We start from the raw sequence: 19,284 nt of genomic DNA on the forward strand, positions 1-19,284 counted from the left end.
AAGCATAATGTAACTGACAGGTTTTCTGATAAAATTGGTTGTAAAGCCATCTCTGATCTGATCTGGGTGCACCAGCACCAGTCAAATTTGGATTCAAGTAGGTCACCACAGACAAATCGTCATAGTCATTGTAACTTCACAGAATATTAGAAGTAACCTGCAATACTCAGGATTAGTGGGTTACAAAAAAACACAAAATTCATTTAGGCATAGTTTTAATGACAGTGATCATAATTTTAATAAATAGATTGATAAAGTCACTTTTACAACTTGTAAAGATTTTAAAGAAAATCCAATTGATTCTCAATGATTAGTTAATACTTCCATCCTATCTAAATTGCACATGTTTACCTATTGGCTCTCTTACCTTTCCTAGTTTGTGTGAAGCTAGTTTGTGGTAAAGGTACAGAGTGCCCTGTCTTTTTTAAGTGTTCAAACAACTTATTTTTAGATGGAAAGTCTGTCTCACAGACAGCACACCGTAAAGTCAATGCAGTGCTTGAGTCTTCTGTCTCACTTGTCTTATTCCTTGCTGGTTTCCGTTCTACTGTTTTCTTTGGTTTCATATTCCTCTGAGACTTGGGTAAAGCTGGCCTGTCTCTGGGCAATGCTGTCTCCCCTAATGCGTCATCAGTAGGTGTTGTGCTTGAAACTTCATATAAGTTTTCTGTAGACGTTTGAGATTGAGATCCTTTCTTCAAGTTGGCTTCTTTCTTAGCCTGTATCTGACTCTTCAGCATATTAAACTTCTTTGCCTTTCTGCTGCGAGATGGTCCCTCTATTTCATTGAAACTCATTTCGTCATGACTGTCATTACCTTCACTTTCTGGCATTGGTATGAATGACTTCTTCTTATTTTTCTTTTTCTTTTGACTCTTTGGGAGAGCCTGAAATATGAAAAAAAAAATGTTTTGAGTACATGATTGTGTGTAGCCCCTTTCATGCCTTAATGTAGAGATATACATGGGACACAAAATTAAATCTATTGTTTGATATAATAAATTAGTCAAAGTTGATTTAAAACCTAGCCCATTTCCTTCATTCTGGGAAGAGATCATTTCATCAAATTCACCCAGCAGCTACGCAGCTACAGACTACGATTAATTGCATTGAAAAGGCTTAATACAAATATATTGATATAAATAAATAAACAAGTACCGCTTCCAGTGACGATGTATCCAATGTATCCATTTCTGTTAATAATTTATGAAGATGTTATATTTATATGAAGACACACTGCTAATGATTTAAATTAATTACATCGACTACGACATAGCCTAAGTTTTATAGAATTTTGCTATGTGCAATGTTTGATAAAGAATAGAAGTGTTTCTGTGGTTTTACATTTTGAGATTTTGAGTTGAATATAGATAAATAAAGTTATAGGTATACTATTTTGTTTTGTAACATTTGGCATTAATTGAGACCATAATATGAGGCTACTTTACACAAAAACACATTGTTTATCATATTGGATATTTGATGTAATTTAGTTTGACACATAAGACTAAATAATATGTCAGTTACTTTTGTCATAGATACCATAAACATACCATTTCAGAAATGAGTCAAAGACCAATAAATTCTAATGAGGGATTTTTTGTCTATGACTAACATCTAAAATACTAAATCAGAATATTATTACCTGAATTTCAGATTGCTCTGTATCATCATCACTCCTAACATCATCTCTTTCATTATCTTCAATATCTGAAGTTGAATTCCCCATTCCACTTTCTTCCTCTGTCTGTCCATTCACTTTAGGAGCTGCCCCACCATCAGCTTGCCCCCCCTCATCAGCTTCATCATCAACATCCTCATGATCATTGTCCGATAACTCAATGTCATCTTCTAAAGTCATTTTAGCAACATTCTCCTTATGTTTCTTACTGTTTTCATGATTTTCAAATGAATTGATATTCCTGAATAGTTTATTACAAGCTGAACAGTACAGATTCTTCATGTTAGGTTTGGATTTTGCTGATGATTTTGCTGTTGCCTTTGAAGCTTCACTGGCCTGTAATTATAAAATTAAGTTTGTAATGAATACTCTAAACAATAAGAGATTTAACATCAAAAATAAATTTATATCCACAATTCTACTATATCGTTACTACGAAAGAACGATTTTTTTATTATGTAAAAGGTTTTATTTTTAGATACTCTACAAATTGCAAAAGTATTTACTACTTGCACCTTTTACTTACACCCTTACTTACTTACACCTTTTGTCCACCTGGTACAGTGTACCTTATATGGTACCAGATGGACAAAAGGTTTGATTTGGACAATTATTTAGAACTTGGAAATTTCATGATTCACTAGTCAGAATAAGTAAAATCTATATTGTCTTACCTCCTCAGTCTTGGAACTTTCTTCATTGCTGCTCTCCATGCCTCCCTCACTGATAGTATCATCATCAGAAGACAATCCAAACTCCTCAGCTAAGAGTGACTCGATCTCACTCAGCTTCTTCTGATAGTCATCACTCTGCAAGAATGAACTCTCTCCTTCTTTCTTCTTAGCTTCTTCTATTTCCTTCTGCCTTTGAATTATTCTTTCTCTTCTTACTTGTTCAGCCTGAAGAATAAACAGAATATGTGTTATACATCTTAATTTAGGAAAAAGAATAATCATATGATTGGCTTTCAAGGAATATGAAGGGCTAGTTTCACAGCATGTGGCTTTATGTAAGATAATCTAGTCATAAGATGTAGTGATAGCTAAGGTTTAATAGAAGTTGTTAAAATACCACCTGTTTAGTTATCTAATACATTTTCAGAAGCTCTGAATTCCTCATAAAATTTTATTAAGTGCCTATAATTTATGGACATTCATTCAACAAATAATTTAGAATTATCTGTGATAACATTGTAATAAACTCATAATATGCTTGAAAGTGAATAATTTGAAGCTAATATATTAATAAATTTGTTGACCTTTAGAATAATGCTAATTTTACTCCTGTGGTGGGAGCGGAGTGAATTGAACCCACAAATAAAGTTCAAAGGGTCTTGACCTTTATATTGCCCACAAATTATCAAAATTACAGCCCATATTACTTAGAAAAAATATTTATTATGAAGCTTAGTAAGATAATAAGGTTATTTTTTTTAATGTTGTAGTGTATGCATATTATCAATACTAAAGAATCTTAAATGACACTTCAAAATAATTATTATTACTCTTTTACACTTTATGTTTACATACTTCACTTAAAAGCTGATAGTGTTGCATTTATACAAGATAAAATAATGTAAAAATTAAAGGCTTTTCCATGACATTTAGAATTCGCCAAAGAATATAATAACAACTCAAGGAGAGCCTACTACTTAACCAGATATGTAGGTAGAGTTACAACATAACTGAATTGACTATAAAAAAAAAATACTATTCTCACCTTTTTCTTATTCTCTTCAGCCTTCTGCTGCAACAGTTTGGTGTGCTGAATAATTCTCTTATCCTTCCTACGTACATAGCTCACAAGTCGCCTAATCTCTTCATTACGTTCCTTGCGAGCCTTCTGCCTTATCTTGTTGTTTTCCTTCTCCATTAACTTTATAACCTTTCTATTATCACCCTGAGATATTTCATACTGATCTAACCACACATAACCTGAAAAAAAAAACACAGTTAATCTCGGAAAAGTATAGCAGTACCAAAATGTTGAATTGCTGAATAATGTTGCAACTTTTCATATCAATAATGTGATGATTAAACTGTTATAGTGCCATATTAAGACACTAACCAATAAAATGAAGCTGAAATCTGGATATAACTTAGTGTAATATTGTGAAATAGAAAATGACTTACTCTTATTAGTAGAGAATGACATCCAATAAGCATAAAATTCATGTACATCTTCATAAGGAGTTGTAGAATTGCCAAACTTGGGAATATTGGCAACTTCTTCTGGATCATCGAGGAAGTCCGCTTCCTCTGTTGCCAGTTTGGAGAAAAGCTGTAAACGATTACATTATATCCACAATCGAAGTAATTATTTAGCATTTAAAGATTAATGTATAATGAAAATCAGATAATTATTCAATCACTGGCTTTATTTGCCATTCACTTTTATATGATTTAACATAAGTTTATTTCACAAACAATTTGAAAAGTTAATTAACATGCACCAATCAATATTGTGCAATAGTGATTATTTACCTCACTATAAACGCCATAGAACCCTTGAGGATCATCCCCAAAACCTTTGTAGCAGCTGGGACTGAAGTAGGGGTAAACATCAACACTGTCATCATTGTAAGAGCTGCCAGCCCCGCGTAACAACTGTTCTCTGTGGTTGTCATACCTAGAAACACAAGTAAACATAGCCATTCAATTACAAATGTCAAAATTATATAAAAATTAAACAGTTTTAACATGTTAAAGATTAATTAACTACGAAATACTCTAGAAAATCTTACCATGCACGTTCCTGGGGATCAGAAAGCACTTCATATGCGTTCTGCACCAACTGAAACTGTTCTTTAGCTTCTTGCGAATTCTCCAAGTTTTTGTCCGGATGCCATTGCAGTGCAAGGCGCCGGTACGCCTTCTTTATTTCAGAGCCAGTCGCTTCTCTCGGCAAACACAATACTTCGTAGTGGCACTTCATTTTATTATATTATCATTCTATGTGCACTTTCACAATATTTCACAGCCTGTTAAAATATTAACCTGAACTGAAAAAGAACCTTATTTTTCCGATATAGGTAAAGGTGTCAATTACATATTACTTTTACCACTTAGCTACCTAACTAAAAGAGGAACTTTCCGTGTTTTACAATACGATTTTCACAGGAAAATAATATCGATCTATTTTGAAGATTTCAGCGAAAAAGACACGACGTCCATGCTTCTTTCTGGTTTGTTTTTTCCTGTTTAGAGTTGCCACTTATTAAGAGCTTTCAGCTGCTTTGAGTGAAAGCTTTTTAGAATTGAGAAATAATGTGAACATTGATATTTTAATTATTGATTACTTACTCATTGTTCATTTCGTATTTAAGATGGAATGTACCTTAATACATATTAGAAAATAATAAGACAAATATGTAGATTTAAGAAGATTATCTGTAATGGCAATTATTTAATGTATGTCAAATACAGAACGTTTCATTTCACGTAGATACAACTATGATTGAACTTAAAAAAACTTTTATCGTTAGAAAATATCAATAATCGTTTTAACACTTGTTTACAGAGTATAAGAGTAAAGAGTTTAATGTAAAAAAATAAATCTACCTAACGTTACCTACATAATGTACTTGCATATCGCGCTTCGCTCCGGGGTTCGTAGACAAAGAATACACTCTATAAAAACCCGATAAGGAAATCTACGTTTCCAATCTAGGTGTGTAGTAGGCATGTGTGTGTAATTTTCAGACAAACCTTTTATCTGAACCAGTAAAAGGTTAATAGTACCTTAGTTTTACTAAAAAGCTTGAGTCTTGCTAAATTGAAAAAACATATTAGATTCTCTTACTTAACAGTACGTAGTACAATAATAACCCCGTGGTACCTATGCGGATAAAAAATGCCAGGTCTTTGGGCACGAATAGTCTCAACGATGAAAGCATACATAGGTACCGTTAAGAGGAATAATAATAGTTTAAACCGCGGGCTCACGCAGAATAATAGTATAGTGCAATGCTACAATTCATCTAAATCGGTTTAGTAGTTTATCTGACACTACAAGATAGCCTCCTTGGCAGTTACCTACATTGTAAAGAAGTGCAGATTCCAAATTATAACCTAGAGAACATTTGTTTTCAGTTAAGAAGCATCTGAATTGGAACAACAAAACAAAAACAAGGCTGATTATTATTATTGTGTAGCAAACTCAATGTTTCTGTAATTAAACTCGTACTTCAATTAGAACAAATTGCGCTCGAGAATGCAAATTGGTATTTTAAATTTTCCCCAAAAGGAATAAGGGCTCCGCAGCTTCGTAGCCCTGAGCTGTTTTGTCGTAATTATCTTTCGCAAAATTAATGCGAACTTGTGATAAGCGTCACGATAAATGGTCACGACCTCGTGACGCCTGAAGCTCCACGTAGACCCCATCATACTAGTTGTGTGTTTACTTAAAACTAGCTTTGGCTCGCTGTTTTACTCGAAACTTTAAGAAAGCAACGTCATTGATCCGCAGATATAACGATTTCTTAAGAATTTAGCTCTGGTATAACCATTACGATATGCATATTGTATAGTAAGTATCAAGTATCAATTTTCAAAATAAATACCAAGAACCTATTATAAGTACCTAAGTGCTTTTGTTTAAAAGTAAGCCCAATCACCTCTCTACTTGAGCAAAAAAAATAAAACAATAATAAAATTATAAATAAAATGTTTATAACGTAAGTAAGACTAACATGCCTATAATATCATGCCACGAATTGTCATGGATGGATTTATCAAAATTCACACCGGGCACAAGTCAAGTTGGGCTACTGGAAATAGGAAGGTAAGTGCAACCTATAGGTATTGGGGTAAAATATATATAGGGTACAGTGCTATTTATTTGTATCAATGAGTTCTCCAAAGACTTCTTGAATGTGTAAGATGACTATAGCGATCGAAGAAGTAGGCTAGATCATAATAATAATATTCAACAATCGATCGTATCGGATATTCTCCGCGTACTTATAGATCTGTGCCCGGCAGCCTAGATAGTAAGAATTAATATTATTAGAAAACTAAGTAAGTACCATACTATAAACGAATACTACTAAAAAACTTGAAATTAAGGAATATTATAAGATCCACGGATCACTCTTGCGCCAAATAAACACTTTTCGCTTTTCTTACTGTCGTGATTCTTGCTCTGGATGGCGATGCATTCAAGCGTTCAGACTTAGTAATTCGACACTGAGACCTGGTACATAAACGATTAATCGTTATTTTATTATTGTTCATACGTAATATCACTTCTGTTATACGCAGAGGTGTATGAAATACGTCCACGTTTCGCCATTAACAAATTAAGTCCCATGTAATAGATGGCGAGCCTACTGCCATTTAACTGGACCCTTTACCAAATTGCGGGCCAAATTCCAAACTATTGAGGAATATTCTAACATAAATTTCATTAGAAAAGATTTTGAAAGATTAGTACCTCGCCCAACTTGGGAATCGAACACGGAATCTGATGATAGGCAGTCAGTTTTAGGATGCATTACAGACCTTTGTACCTCGATATAATTAAATGAGAAAAAACTTAATATTAATATGATGAAATTAATGATTTTAATGAAGATTTCATAGAAGATAAAAGCTGCATTTGTAAACCGAGGCTTATTTTGAAGTACGACTGCAATAACAGTTTCACCTATGTGTTAAAGTCGGAATGAAGTTGATTATAAAAAGAAGACCATTGAACGGAGTAAACAATTTATTAATAAAATTATTAACATAATAATATAATGACAGTCATGAGTATGTTACATTTCAAAGATTATTTTATAGATTTTTTATTTTATATACTAGAATTTGACTGAAGATTAATATATTATGTGTTTTGTTTACTAAAGTACAGTTCTCTACCCTACACTAAAGTAACTTGTTTTTTTATGTATTTTTGTATAATTTAAAAATAAAGAATATAATCTAAACGATTTATAAATGTAAATATATCTAAGTAATATAATTATATAAAAATAAAATAAACTAACTATAACGGTACTTCTGCAGAAAAAAAGTTAGGTTACGATTACATTAATTTAATGAGAATAACAACCCTAATGTATTTGTATCATGTAAAATATTGGAAAGTAGTCGATTTTTTTGGATACGGAGGTTTGATATATAATTTTTCAGATACCAAAGAAGGGTGAGAAGTATTTTCTTGAACTGTGTGAGACTTTCTCTTTACAAATGGAGATTTAGAATCAAAATTGTCAGATGCAATGGAAGCGTAAGAAACACTTTCGTCACCAATCGCATGACTTTTCAAATCGACGAGTGACCTGCCCGTGTGTCCTTTACTGGCCTCCAAACTTTCAGATACGGACATCATTTTGACACGAGATATTTTTTTACCATATGCATTTTTATTATTAACTGGAACTTTATTTGATAATGTTTCGACCGATGCTTTTGAAGGCGTCTTATTATCTTTTGATGCTATCTTTTTGAGTTCAGTTAAATCTACTTTGGAATCATGAGAATGGTCGTCATCGGTTAAATCGTTAACATTAAGGAATGACGGTGATCTGTTGAAATTGTCATATGTAAGTAATTGTTTGCCTTGCCACCTGTCATATAGATCTGATTTCCGCGGATCCTGGCCGGCGATGTAGAAGGATCCCTGCAGGAAAATAAAAAAAACTTTGTTAAAAATAAATAAAAAAGTCAGGGCGTTTATGGCTCGTTAAAAATTAAATCCCTTTACACATTTTGTGTCAACTAGAAAATTAAGATAAGTTTATTTGTATCTGCGTAAAGTGCTTCCATCCTTATGCATGAATGCCCTGGTTACCGGCTTCCCATAGAAACAGCTGATATTTAAAACTGTTGATCTAGATGTATTTACTATGGTTTACAAAATCAGTACACAGGATGACCAGCTGATGTTGGTTGACACTTTTTTACAAATAAAATATTTAGATTCAGTATTAAAAGTTTATTAATTAACAACTAAAACAAAACTCTTCTTAAGAACAAATTAAAGGCATTATTTCGCATCGCCACAAAATACATCTAATGTTAAATGCAATAAAGTTGTAAATTATACGTTAAAACTAAAACAGAACTTCTCTTAAGATCAAATTAAAGGCGATACATTACATTCCCTTGGCACAATGTGCTTTAATATTAAATAATCGTGAATTAATCTAACGTAGAGCTTGATGAACCCGAAGACTCTTTCGTATCGAAAATAAATTTAAAATCCTGGAGATGAGACAAAAATATTATTATAATATTATGAAGAATACAGTGTCTTAGTTTTAACATTTAATTTTCTTATCAGAGTCCATTTATTATCTTAATAACGAAAATAGCTTTGATATGATGGCCTTGATATGAAAAGCTTTGTGGCTTCGAAATCAAATATAATAATATCGAAGGATAGGCAATGCAAGAAATTTCAATATTACTATGGCTGAGTCTCTATCTTCCTTATTAAACGTGACGTAAGGTCGGAGTAGTAATTCCTGATTTTTTCACTGATAAAGAGCCATAACATCGATTAATTCGACAATTTATTTTTGTAATCCATTCCTTTCCCACTGCTGGTTATGCCTTGAGTCGAATAAAAAAATATATTCAAACTTACGCCACATTTATTGATAAGGTGATATACGCAAGCCGTAATAAAATCTATGCTTAAGAACAATACCAAGATGCTTACACTAAATCACCTTACGAAGACAAATCATGAATACTTACGCTAACATTGAAGTCAGTATCGTATACGGAACGTTTTCTAGCAGTGGGATGGGCCCTCGTGCATGCAGCTGGTTTCTTCACGGGAGGCTTGACGACCTGCGGCTCTGACCAAGTCTCGTAGAGGTCTCTGCGAGGTCCGAGTATCACGTCAGGGTTCGTGCGACAGTTTTCGATGATCCATTTCTGCTCGCGGACTGATGGTGATCTGTTTAGAACAGAGATTTATTGTTAGTTTCCCAATAGGGTTCTGAAAATATTTTTGTAGGGGCGGTAGCTTTCAAGTGGCAATACTAGGTAAATCTAGTTAAATCTACGCTTACCATCGTACACTTGACTGCTACATAAATAGTATAACGCATTTTTTTTTTATAAATCAGATATCGATATCTAAGAGACAATAAAACATAGTTCTCCAATGTTGGTGATACCAACTGAATTATGGTAAAGTTTACATACAACTCGGAAACAATTACTAGTCTAAAATTTTGGATATGAACGGTCCGATATCATCCCCTTGTATGCCATCCCTATTTTTCACAATACTTTCTACTATCACTTCTCCTAGATGGTGTTTATAAAAAAAATCTAAATACTTGAGATGAATATATTTTTACATAATTTGCTTATTTTGCAAGAATTAACGTAATAACAAAATATATTAACTGCTTTCTAACCTTATTAAGTTTTCACTACAAAGTACTAAGTTTAAGACAGTCTGGAGTTAGGCAATTTTCTTGCTGAAAGTCCAGACAATAGGCTAGCTCGTAAAGCGCGTTAATGTGTAGATAAAAGTGAATCTACACCTCTGGCGCGATGGGACTCGGGCTATTAGTGTGACATTACATACAACAGTCCCTGTAATTACTATTACAACGAATAAGGGTCTTATTTAATGATTTCTGTTGATATAAGTAGTTCTTATTGTACCAAACCTGATCTGCCTAGAATTGTAGACAGGTATTTGAAGTACACACATGTTTTGTTAATATACTTTTGATTCTATAAAAAGGAAGACGATACTATTTTCAACCGTTTGCTATACTTCCACAGAGCCTAAAATACGTAATTACACTTTATCCAATCCTTGAACTAAACCCGCAACGTCGTGGTTATCACTTACACATACACTAAGCCTGGACCATAGAGACAAACAGCTTACAAAGTAGTTGTAGCGACTGTAGGTTGATTAGTAACAATAAGCTGTGTTGCAACATCGTACCTATAATATACATATTTACCTATAATGTATTTTCAATTCCCATAGCATTATGTGTTTCTAAATAATGACATTTGAAGTGTGGATCCGATTAACCATGAAATAAATTGGTAAAAGGTTTGACCTGACGAAAGATGCGTAAACAGTGTAATCAAAACATTTAATTGTACCTTTACATGGCTTTTCGCGTTTTGAATGTCAACAACTTTTTACTTTCAATAAAAGTGAATAATTTTCTTAAGTTTTGTTCTTGAAAAGAGCTTCAAAGGCACATAAAATGACTGTCTATCACATAAAGATCTCTCGTCTATAACATCCTGCCCTACTTTCACGTGTGAACATCACATTACCGGCGTAGTAATTACTATATCTATTTCTATGTCCACATGCCTATTAGAGGTACCGTGTAATGTTTCCCTCGGCGTCCCAAATGTCTTTAGCAACACGACGCTAGATTACTCTCGGCTCGTTGCCGCGAAAAAATGGAGCCCAAGACAATACTTTGTGACCAACTAACAGAAGGATAAGTGTTTTAAGTAGAATTCTTGTAATGTCACGTAATTAGCTCATGTTTTGATGAGATGTAGGATATAAAATAAAACTGTATATCCAAACTATAGTAAAGAAAGGTTATCTCTCGTGATAAATGAGTGTGGATTGGAGACCTTGCATTCCTTTCAGAGCTCTTTCGAAGAACTGTTGGGCGTACAATGTCATCAAGATGTTTCGTTCACAATTAAAGCAAGTCATATTATTATGCTTATCTATTTCAAAACGTTACTGGTTTGTTCGAAATTGCTTAGGAGGATAATGATTCCACCACTCGGCTATTGCTGCTTACTTTTTTACAAAATATACATAATAAATACTACAAAAATAATGATGTTTCCGTATAAATGTCTAAGATGAAAAAGGTAACCGCGGATAGGAAAAATCTCTCCATTTCCCAGCGTTATTTATTCGAAGAATTACTTGAGAAGAAAGGCTAAACAAAGAAAGGGCAATAACGGCATAAGCTGCATAAATATTTCCACGTCTAAAACAACGGTTCGGTTATGAATTCTCTTATTTTTTTCTTTCGTAGTGTTTCTTGTAATTGAATGTAATAAGCGTGAATAATCTGCTTATCTGTTCCGATTTTAGGGTTCCGTTTTGTATAAAATTGTTTTGTGATATTTTGTAAGACTTTAGGTAGGTGTGATTGCCACACACAGTCATAAAGAGCATACCTGCATATAAATAATATCACTCCATTTTCCCATAGGGAAGAGTGCCACTTGGTACGATCCTTACAAACTTCCTACCTACCTGACCTCTTTCAAGACATCGCCGATATGATCTGTGTATGTCTTTCTAGGGCGCTCCCTCCCTGCGTTTCCATGTAAGTACAACTACAGAATATAACTTTGAAAATACGCCACATTTTTTTGTTCCTTTTTAGTATTCACAAACCGCAAGAACGGCGTTTAATAAGATCCGAAGACCTGTAAAGTACGGGTTATTTATGACATCTCGACTGACCAGATATTTCATCAGAATTCTAGCTGTAATGTATAATTTCACCATGAGCAATAACCGTGAATTATCCATAGACTTACCGGGCGAAGGGACCAGCCGACAGCCACCAATCAGCGAGTCAATTAACATGGCAATTACCGTGCGTTTCGACGGATCACTAATTAAACTCGTATACCGAAAGCAGCGCGATATTTGACTTTATGAAATATTCAATTCGCTATTATTTGCTCGTGCGATACAAGGCTCTAATTTGGTTAGTAATCGATAAGTTTGATGCGATTATATTCTGTGATTGGTGAGTTGCACATCTAATATTTTAATGATACGTAATTGCTTTATTATTGCATAATTTTATAACAAACTAGCTTAGGCTCGCGGCTTTGACTGCGCTTTATTGAATATGTACTCTATGTAGTCTATGGGGTCATCTTTAATTTTTATTGAAATCGATTAAGTTGTTTTAAAGGATAAACGAACAAACAAACACAGTATGCACACTAATATTAGTATGCATTTTAGATGAAATAACTACTTACGCAAACGCGCTGTATTCTTGCAGTTATTACAAAAATATTGTTTTTTGTAATACATGCATTTATTTCAAAAATGTTTTGAAAGTAAAGCCACAAACAGGGACAAGTTAAACATATTCCTTGTCTTCTGAAACATATCGAAGCTCTTTATCCAAAGTTCTCAAAGTTGAAGACGTACGTCTCACCGAGGCTTATCCTTCCGTATTTTATGTCGACTAGTTTCTCAAAAGATTTTGTTTCGCGGACTTTTCCAATACAATATGTTTTACAATTCAAATGGGCGAGACGTATGCATGTTTTAACTATAAAAATATATCGAAGAAAAACAACACTACTGATATTAATAAACCCATTAAGTTAATTTTATGAGTGATACCTAGCTTATAATTATTAGGTATTATAAGCACCGAATCGCTCATGTTCAGATAACTATTAGACATAATTATTCTCTAAACATTTATCTGACAATTCTCAAAATGTTGTCTAGAATAAACTTAAAAACTCATTATTTAATCAAATGACGTGCAAGAAAGTCCGATAAACGCTTTTTTAGTTTCATTAACACCATAGGAGTAAGTAATGTTTCTGATAACGACACATATTACAACACAAAATAGACTGTTTAAATGTTTACAAATCTGTGTTTTTTTTACTGTTCCACTGCCTGGCAAGGGTCTCCTTCCAAACGAGGGAAGGATTAGACCTTTAGTCCACCAAGCTGGCTAAGTGCGGGTTGGGGATTTTCAAGTGTTACCTTATAATAATATTGAGGTCATCGGCCCTGTACACGCTCTTGGTGCGAGGGTTGTAGAATCCGTCACCGGTGTCATAGAACCCTGGCGGTATCTCCCGGGGTGGCTGCTCAGCGGTGATGTTCGACTGACCAGCCGGTTCCAGGCCGTAGTCGTATTCTATCGTGTACCTGGACAAAAAGAGCAGTTTAGAAAGTCCATAAATGGTAAGGAAAAGAAAAATTGGGCAGATTTTTTATGAATTTACTTTCAGATTTTTTTGGGTGTCTTATGTCCGTCATGATGAGCGTTTTATAGTGAAAACCTTTTTGTTCAAATTGATTTAGGTAGGGAAATATCCAAGGTAAAATATTGCCCAAATATAGTAAGCATTGAAGTTAGTTAGTTTGTGTATTTATACTTATATCTCTAAACTTACCTAAATAAAGTAGCCTGTTTATTTCAAGTGGTATAATTTTGTACGTGAGTTTTCCAACAAACCTTACTTGTATAACTTTCAAAAGTATAAACGACAAAATATGTGGAAACTTTATTCCTGCGCACATTGAGACACAAAAGGAGCAAAAATCCATGGCCATTTATACTCATTACAATATAAAGCTCTTTCGGAATATTCATAAGTAAAACAAATCGCCACGATAGACGATTAGTCTAAGAGGAAAAAATTGCGCGGCAAATATTTCAGGCGCACGATTCATTCCCGCCATTTTGTTACGGGATGAGATGTAATTCCACGTTAATATCTCGTTCATCTCATAAATGTATGTAGGTAAAAGAAAAAGGGCGTTTTATGAGACGGTTTCGGCATACAGGTGCCTAATATCTGTGTAGTAATATATCGTAAATAATGAGGAACTGTTTTGATACGCGTGTCCATAAAAATATATTACTAAAAAAGCTTTTCTTTCAGCTTTTTATAGTACCTTTACTTTTTAAATAAGTTAATATATCATTTTATAATAACTGTGCTGCGAAAAATCTCTCAGCCTGTTTGTATCATACAATTTTATACTAAAGAAAATTTCTGTAGAGCCCATTCAATCTTATTAAAGCGGTATACTTAACTGAAAGTATTCCTGGCGTAAGGCTCACGTGGAGCAAATCCGCGGACAATACGCACTGTAACGAGTCCTAGATTATAATCTAATTTCACATTCAATTTGGAAAATGTTCCCGTGGTTTTGTATAACTTTTGGGTCCCTAACCGTGTTACTCCGGCCTTGGGTATAGAAGAGGGTTCAAACTATGTATGTCGTATTACGAACATGAGAAAAAAAATGCAAATTTAGTATGACCGTAGTGTTATTTCGTGCTCTTTCAACTTTCGGGTATATTATGGTAATGTAAGTTTTATTTGATTACAATTCGCATTGAAAGTTGGGATACTAATTAAATTTTCGAGTTGTGTTGTGCCGACTGCATGCGGCTAGCGATTTACCGCTGAATATTAACTTTAAGTGGTACAGAAATATAATTTATATTGGCCTGTTGGGATTGTATTATGCATGATGTCAGCGGATATTAATAGCTACACTGTCGATATTATAAGTAGATCATGTTGTAGAAATAAATACATTAATGTTTAATCCAAATGTAATCTGTTTTGGTAAACTATTGATAAATTATTTGTGTTTCTACTACTGTTTCAACTAATTCAATTAAGGTATGGTTACCTTCTATCAGGTATTTTACAATACTGCCAGCTGAATTCTTCATACTCTAATCCATCAGCGAAAGTGAGTTTTCTGTCCAGCATGACACCTTTGTAAAAATGTCCCTTTACCGTCGTGCCGTCTGGATATATGAGTTCTCCATTCCCATGGAACATCCCGTCTTCGAAGTCTCCAGCATAAACAACTCCTATAAGAAAGGAAGGGAAAACAGAAGAAAATCGTGTTATACTGTGGGAACGGAACCTTTTAAAGTGCTGTCCGGTCTACATCAAAACGGGGTTTAAAATCATTTTATGCTAATTACTAGAAATAATTTTAACTGCAAATTAGCTGTAACCAGTAAGTGTTCCTTTTAACAATTCTGACTTAATTATATGCTTGCTAGTTGCTTCAAGGCGATAAAACGAACAAGAATAGCCGATTGATTGCTATTCTAATTGTAATACCTTGAACAGAACTATCGTAGCAGAATCAATTTGTTATTACCATTGGGGAATGTGTATGTTCCGAAGCCACTCATGCCCAGGACGTCCCAAGTGCCTTCGTATTTTGATCCGGTTGGGAAGTACTTCGTTGATCGGTAAGCACGAGGTATGTCTAGTTTTACAGTCCTGAGAAAAAAATATTCGAAAAATATCTCGTGTAGTTATCTAAAAAGCTTATTTTAGTTCCACGTATTTGCTTACCATCTTACTCATAAAAATATATAAAGTTATGAAAGGCTTATAAAGTGTTTTGTTTCTTTCACTCCTTAGGGTAAAAAGAGAAAACATATTATAGTAGCTTTTTAACTAAAATAGTTTTATAGTGTGTTTATGAATACGAGGGTTCGTTTTTATAATGCCTTTATTGCAGTTGGTGATTAATTGTTAATGTAATTGTAATACGAGTCTTTGTAATGTAAAAAATCACGAACGCGCAGTACAAATTAAATGGAGCTATTGAAATGGTTATTTCATTTGGAGATGAAATTTATGAGACTTGATGAAATTATAATATAATTAAATATGCCTGGGGATAGATTGTCTCCGAAAATATCCAACATAGTTACAACAATGTAACCAGTACTGAGGACTTGTACAGGTTGCTCTAAAGAAACTAAGTACGAATAAAATTATCTAGACATTGTTGCAACGCTCAGTCGTCTTTAAGAGTCAGAGCGACTCTGATTTAATTTACTACTTCCTTCGAATTTTACTTTTATGCTCAATTTAATACTTTGTTCTTCCAAGAAGAAGATACACAATTTTAGATTAAACTGGTCGATATTATTCGCTGCCATTTCCGAGATAAGAATTGGTTCATTGAATTAATGCTTTACATACAGATTCTGCGAAGGAGAGTATGCATATTTAATGCTGCGAATTGGAGCCCCATTTCAAGTTAAATACTTATCAGAACATGTTCCTGTGAAATACTTACTTGCATTCTTCTTCGTGAGCGCGGGAGAACTTCCTCATTAGCTCCTCCCATTGCGACACACGTTTCTCTGAAGCGCAACTGCAAAGTGTGTTGTGATGAGCCAAATATCTCCGTTTACTTAGTAACGGTTACTTAGCCTGCACTGCGACAGTATAAACACAAGTGTGCCCTATTTCTTAAAGTTTTTGGGACAGTCCAACTTGAACTCGGAGCAACACTTCCGCATTTATTTTTCATATCCGTTCACTTTGTTTGAAGATCGCTTGGGAAAAACTGTCTAGTGTTTTTGTCAGTTTACGTTAGTTGGGTCGGTCTCGGTTGTGTTTTTATCATTTACTTTTGCTACAAAATGTACGCGTTTCTTGTAGCTAGACTAGATCAAAATCTATTTATGGGTAAGGGAATATTCACATAAATTCTAACTTAATATGACTTTATATTTATTGTGTTATCTTTACAAAATTACTAAAACTGCGAACTATAAAAAAACTGCGTTTTATAAAAACGAGTTAATTGAGACGCATTATAGTGTCTAGAATAATCCCAAAATAGGTAACACGGTTGTTAAAGGTCCAAACTTACTAGGACGAATTCACTTCCCCTTTGTTCTTGGTCTGCGTGGGCGGCATTGTAGTACACTGTACTGTAAACAAAACAACCAAATCACAAACCGCAGAGAGGCAATATTCAAAAATCGTAAACCTATTTCCCAATACAAAAATGGCGAACCAATTGTACAGTCAGACCTTTATTGCGTTCTGTAATAACAAAAGGTGCTCACAAAATTGGGATTGCGAGTAATTTTAGTAAATACGCAGAACGATTTGCGCGCTCGAATAGTTCTTCAAAGTACTTAGTCATTCAGTTCGTGTAGTGTTTGAATCTCTGGACTAGTAAAAAGAGTCGATAGTCCTTCAATAACTAAATGTTTGCGAAGCGTGCAGCTTTAGAAAAGGTTATTTTTTACGCTACTTTGAATTTGCGATTAGACTATAGTTCTTATTAGATTATGAAAAAGTTGGGGCAGGCATAGTTCGTGCACATTAATAAACATGAGCCGAGTTTTATACGTATTCAAGAAGGTCTATAACTTAGCACGTGGCCTACTTCGGAAAAAAATATCTATGGCCTACTGTTCAATTTTTGAAATGCAATGCGTCTGGTACGAAACTGGTAGAAACATTTATCTGATATTTTAAGCAAAGGAGATATCTTGCCCTGTCAGCAGCAGACAAGCAGTCACTAAAGTAATTGTAGTTTTACCTGACTCAATAATTTCAAAAGAGCTATTTCAACTATTCAAACTTATCAAGCTTGAGATCCAAAACAAAGATGACGGGAAATCCGTTGGAGAAATGAACCCCATTGTGTCAAAGCTTAGTATTCTAGTTGCGAGCTCGGTCATGGTCACAGACACTGCCACATGCATTATTTATAATGAAAGAGTGAAACTTGAATCGAACAATAAGTTTATTGGACTTAAAAGGGAGCTAAGATAAGTCCGGCTCTGGAAAAATCGGAAGGATTTCGATTAACATTTTTCAAACTCTTCCATATCATTTTCCGACTCATAATAATCATTGCAGCGATGTTATTTGCTAATTTTGCTATTGCGGAATTTCATGTACCAATGTAAACATGAATCTGATGATTGAAATAAATGAACATTTGTTCATTTTATATTTTCTCATATAAATTAGAAAGTGCTAACCTATAGTGAAGTAAACTTGGTTATTGTATCAGCTACGGAGAAAATTATTTGTAAGCTGCACCAGTTGTATTTCAAATTTATTGTTGTATTGTTGTAATTTATTGTTTCTAATTTGAACGTCAACTGAGACTTTAGAATTAAAGCATTGAAAACTATAGCTGACTCGCCTGCATTGATTTAGATTCATCTAGCTAGTTCAAAGGCTGAGGAATATATCGTTACAGAAACAAAACATTCATTACATAAGCATAGACATGAAAGTGCTACATCTCAAATTGAATGGGAAATTCAAAACGGGCGTTTGCGAAACGAGCACACAAGCTGTTCGAAGGCAAGCGGGCGGTATCAAAATGACTCAAAACGTTGCCCGCGAATATGTTTCCCGAGCCATACCCAACCATGCGAGCTTTATTTGAATAAACTCATGTTATTAGAATTTTGTATATTTTCAACCCAGTAAACAAGCTTTGTGGGTGAAATCTAGGTCTCGTAAAATGCTCATCTTTTAAAATGTGTTCTTTTTAATAAATTATACATTGTTTACGGAATGTGTGATAAGTTTAGTCATAATATATGCAATGCCTGTGAACTGTGCCACTGATGGGCCTTTTCTTAGAATAAGATGGATATGTAATGAACGTGAATCGGTACCTTTTTCTTCTCAAAACATTAGCCCTCATTTCTGAGGATCGTGACCCATCGAAATAGATAACGAATCGTGTGTACTTAGACTTTTTACTACAACTAAACTTAAAAGTTAATCTTTACGTACTTGGTTTCTGCTATTATATATTGTCGGTCACTAGTTTGCTCCGTATCTTTTATAACAAATTCAAAGTAATGTTATATAAAAACATTTTTTATACTTAAAAAAGTAAAATATAAAACGGTAAGACGCCCCGGCGACGTAATCAATGTGACATTTTTTGACATTGACACTGATTGGAGGAAAAGCGTACATAGATTTGTGTTCTTATTTTAAACAATAAGAAAAATAAATGAGAGAGAAAAAAGTTTATATCACATTTATTTTCTAACCCCAATTTATTAATTAGTTCATATGGCTACCATG

At 33.9% G+C, this 19,284-nt stretch overlaps 2 protein-coding genes across 3 annotated transcripts; both read right to left on the reverse strand.

Moving 5' to 3' along the window:
* Nucleotides 1-46: 46 nt before the first annotated feature.
* On the reverse strand, nucleotides 47-4,869 carry LOC142976316 (dnaJ homolog subfamily C member 21). Its single transcript, XM_076119603.1, has 8 exons — nucleotides 4,754-4,869; nucleotides 4,425-4,661; nucleotides 4,165-4,309; nucleotides 3,814-3,961; nucleotides 3,401-3,615; nucleotides 2,356-2,580; nucleotides 1,646-2,017; nucleotides 47-887 (listed from the first exon to the last, which is right to left on the reverse strand). Exons 2-8 carry the CDS (start codon nucleotides 4,613-4,615, stop codon nucleotides 348-350), a joined length of 1,836 nt encoding a protein of 611 aa, XP_075975718.1. The 5' UTR covers nucleotides 4,616-4,661; nucleotides 4,754-4,869; the 3' UTR covers nucleotides 47-347.
* Nucleotides 4,870-7,483: 2,614 nt separating this feature from the next.
* On the reverse strand, nucleotides 7,484-19,134 carry LOC142976030 (MORN repeat-containing protein 5-like). 2 transcript variants are annotated; one of them, XM_076119226.1, is made up of 8 exons: nucleotides 18,985-19,134; nucleotides 17,084-17,144; nucleotides 16,502-16,579; nucleotides 15,566-15,690; nucleotides 15,080-15,266; nucleotides 13,409-13,576; nucleotides 9,388-9,592; nucleotides 7,484-8,305 (listed from the first exon to the last, which is right to left on the reverse strand). In XM_076119226.1, exons 2-8 carry the CDS (start codon nucleotides 17,128-17,130, stop codon nucleotides 7,751-7,753), a joined length of 1,365 nt encoding a protein of 454 aa, XP_075975341.1. In that variant the 5' UTR covers nucleotides 17,131-17,144; nucleotides 18,985-19,134; the 3' UTR covers nucleotides 7,484-7,750. The 2 variants fall into 2 exon arrangements, with proteins under 2 accessions (XP_075975341.1, XP_075975342.1); XM_076119227.1 differs by lacking the exon at nucleotides 7,484-8,305 and adding an exon at nucleotides 8,628-8,889.
* Nucleotides 19,135-19,284: the final 150 nt, after the last annotated feature.

This window comes from Anticarsia gemmatalis, chromosome 10, assembly GCF_050436995.1.
Source record: "Anticarsia gemmatalis isolate Benzon Research Colony breed Stoneville strain chromosome 10, ilAntGemm2 primary, whole genome shotgun sequence".
In the NCBI taxonomy this organism is placed as follows: domain Eukaryota; kingdom Metazoa; phylum Arthropoda; class Insecta; order Lepidoptera; family Erebidae; genus Anticarsia; species Anticarsia gemmatalis.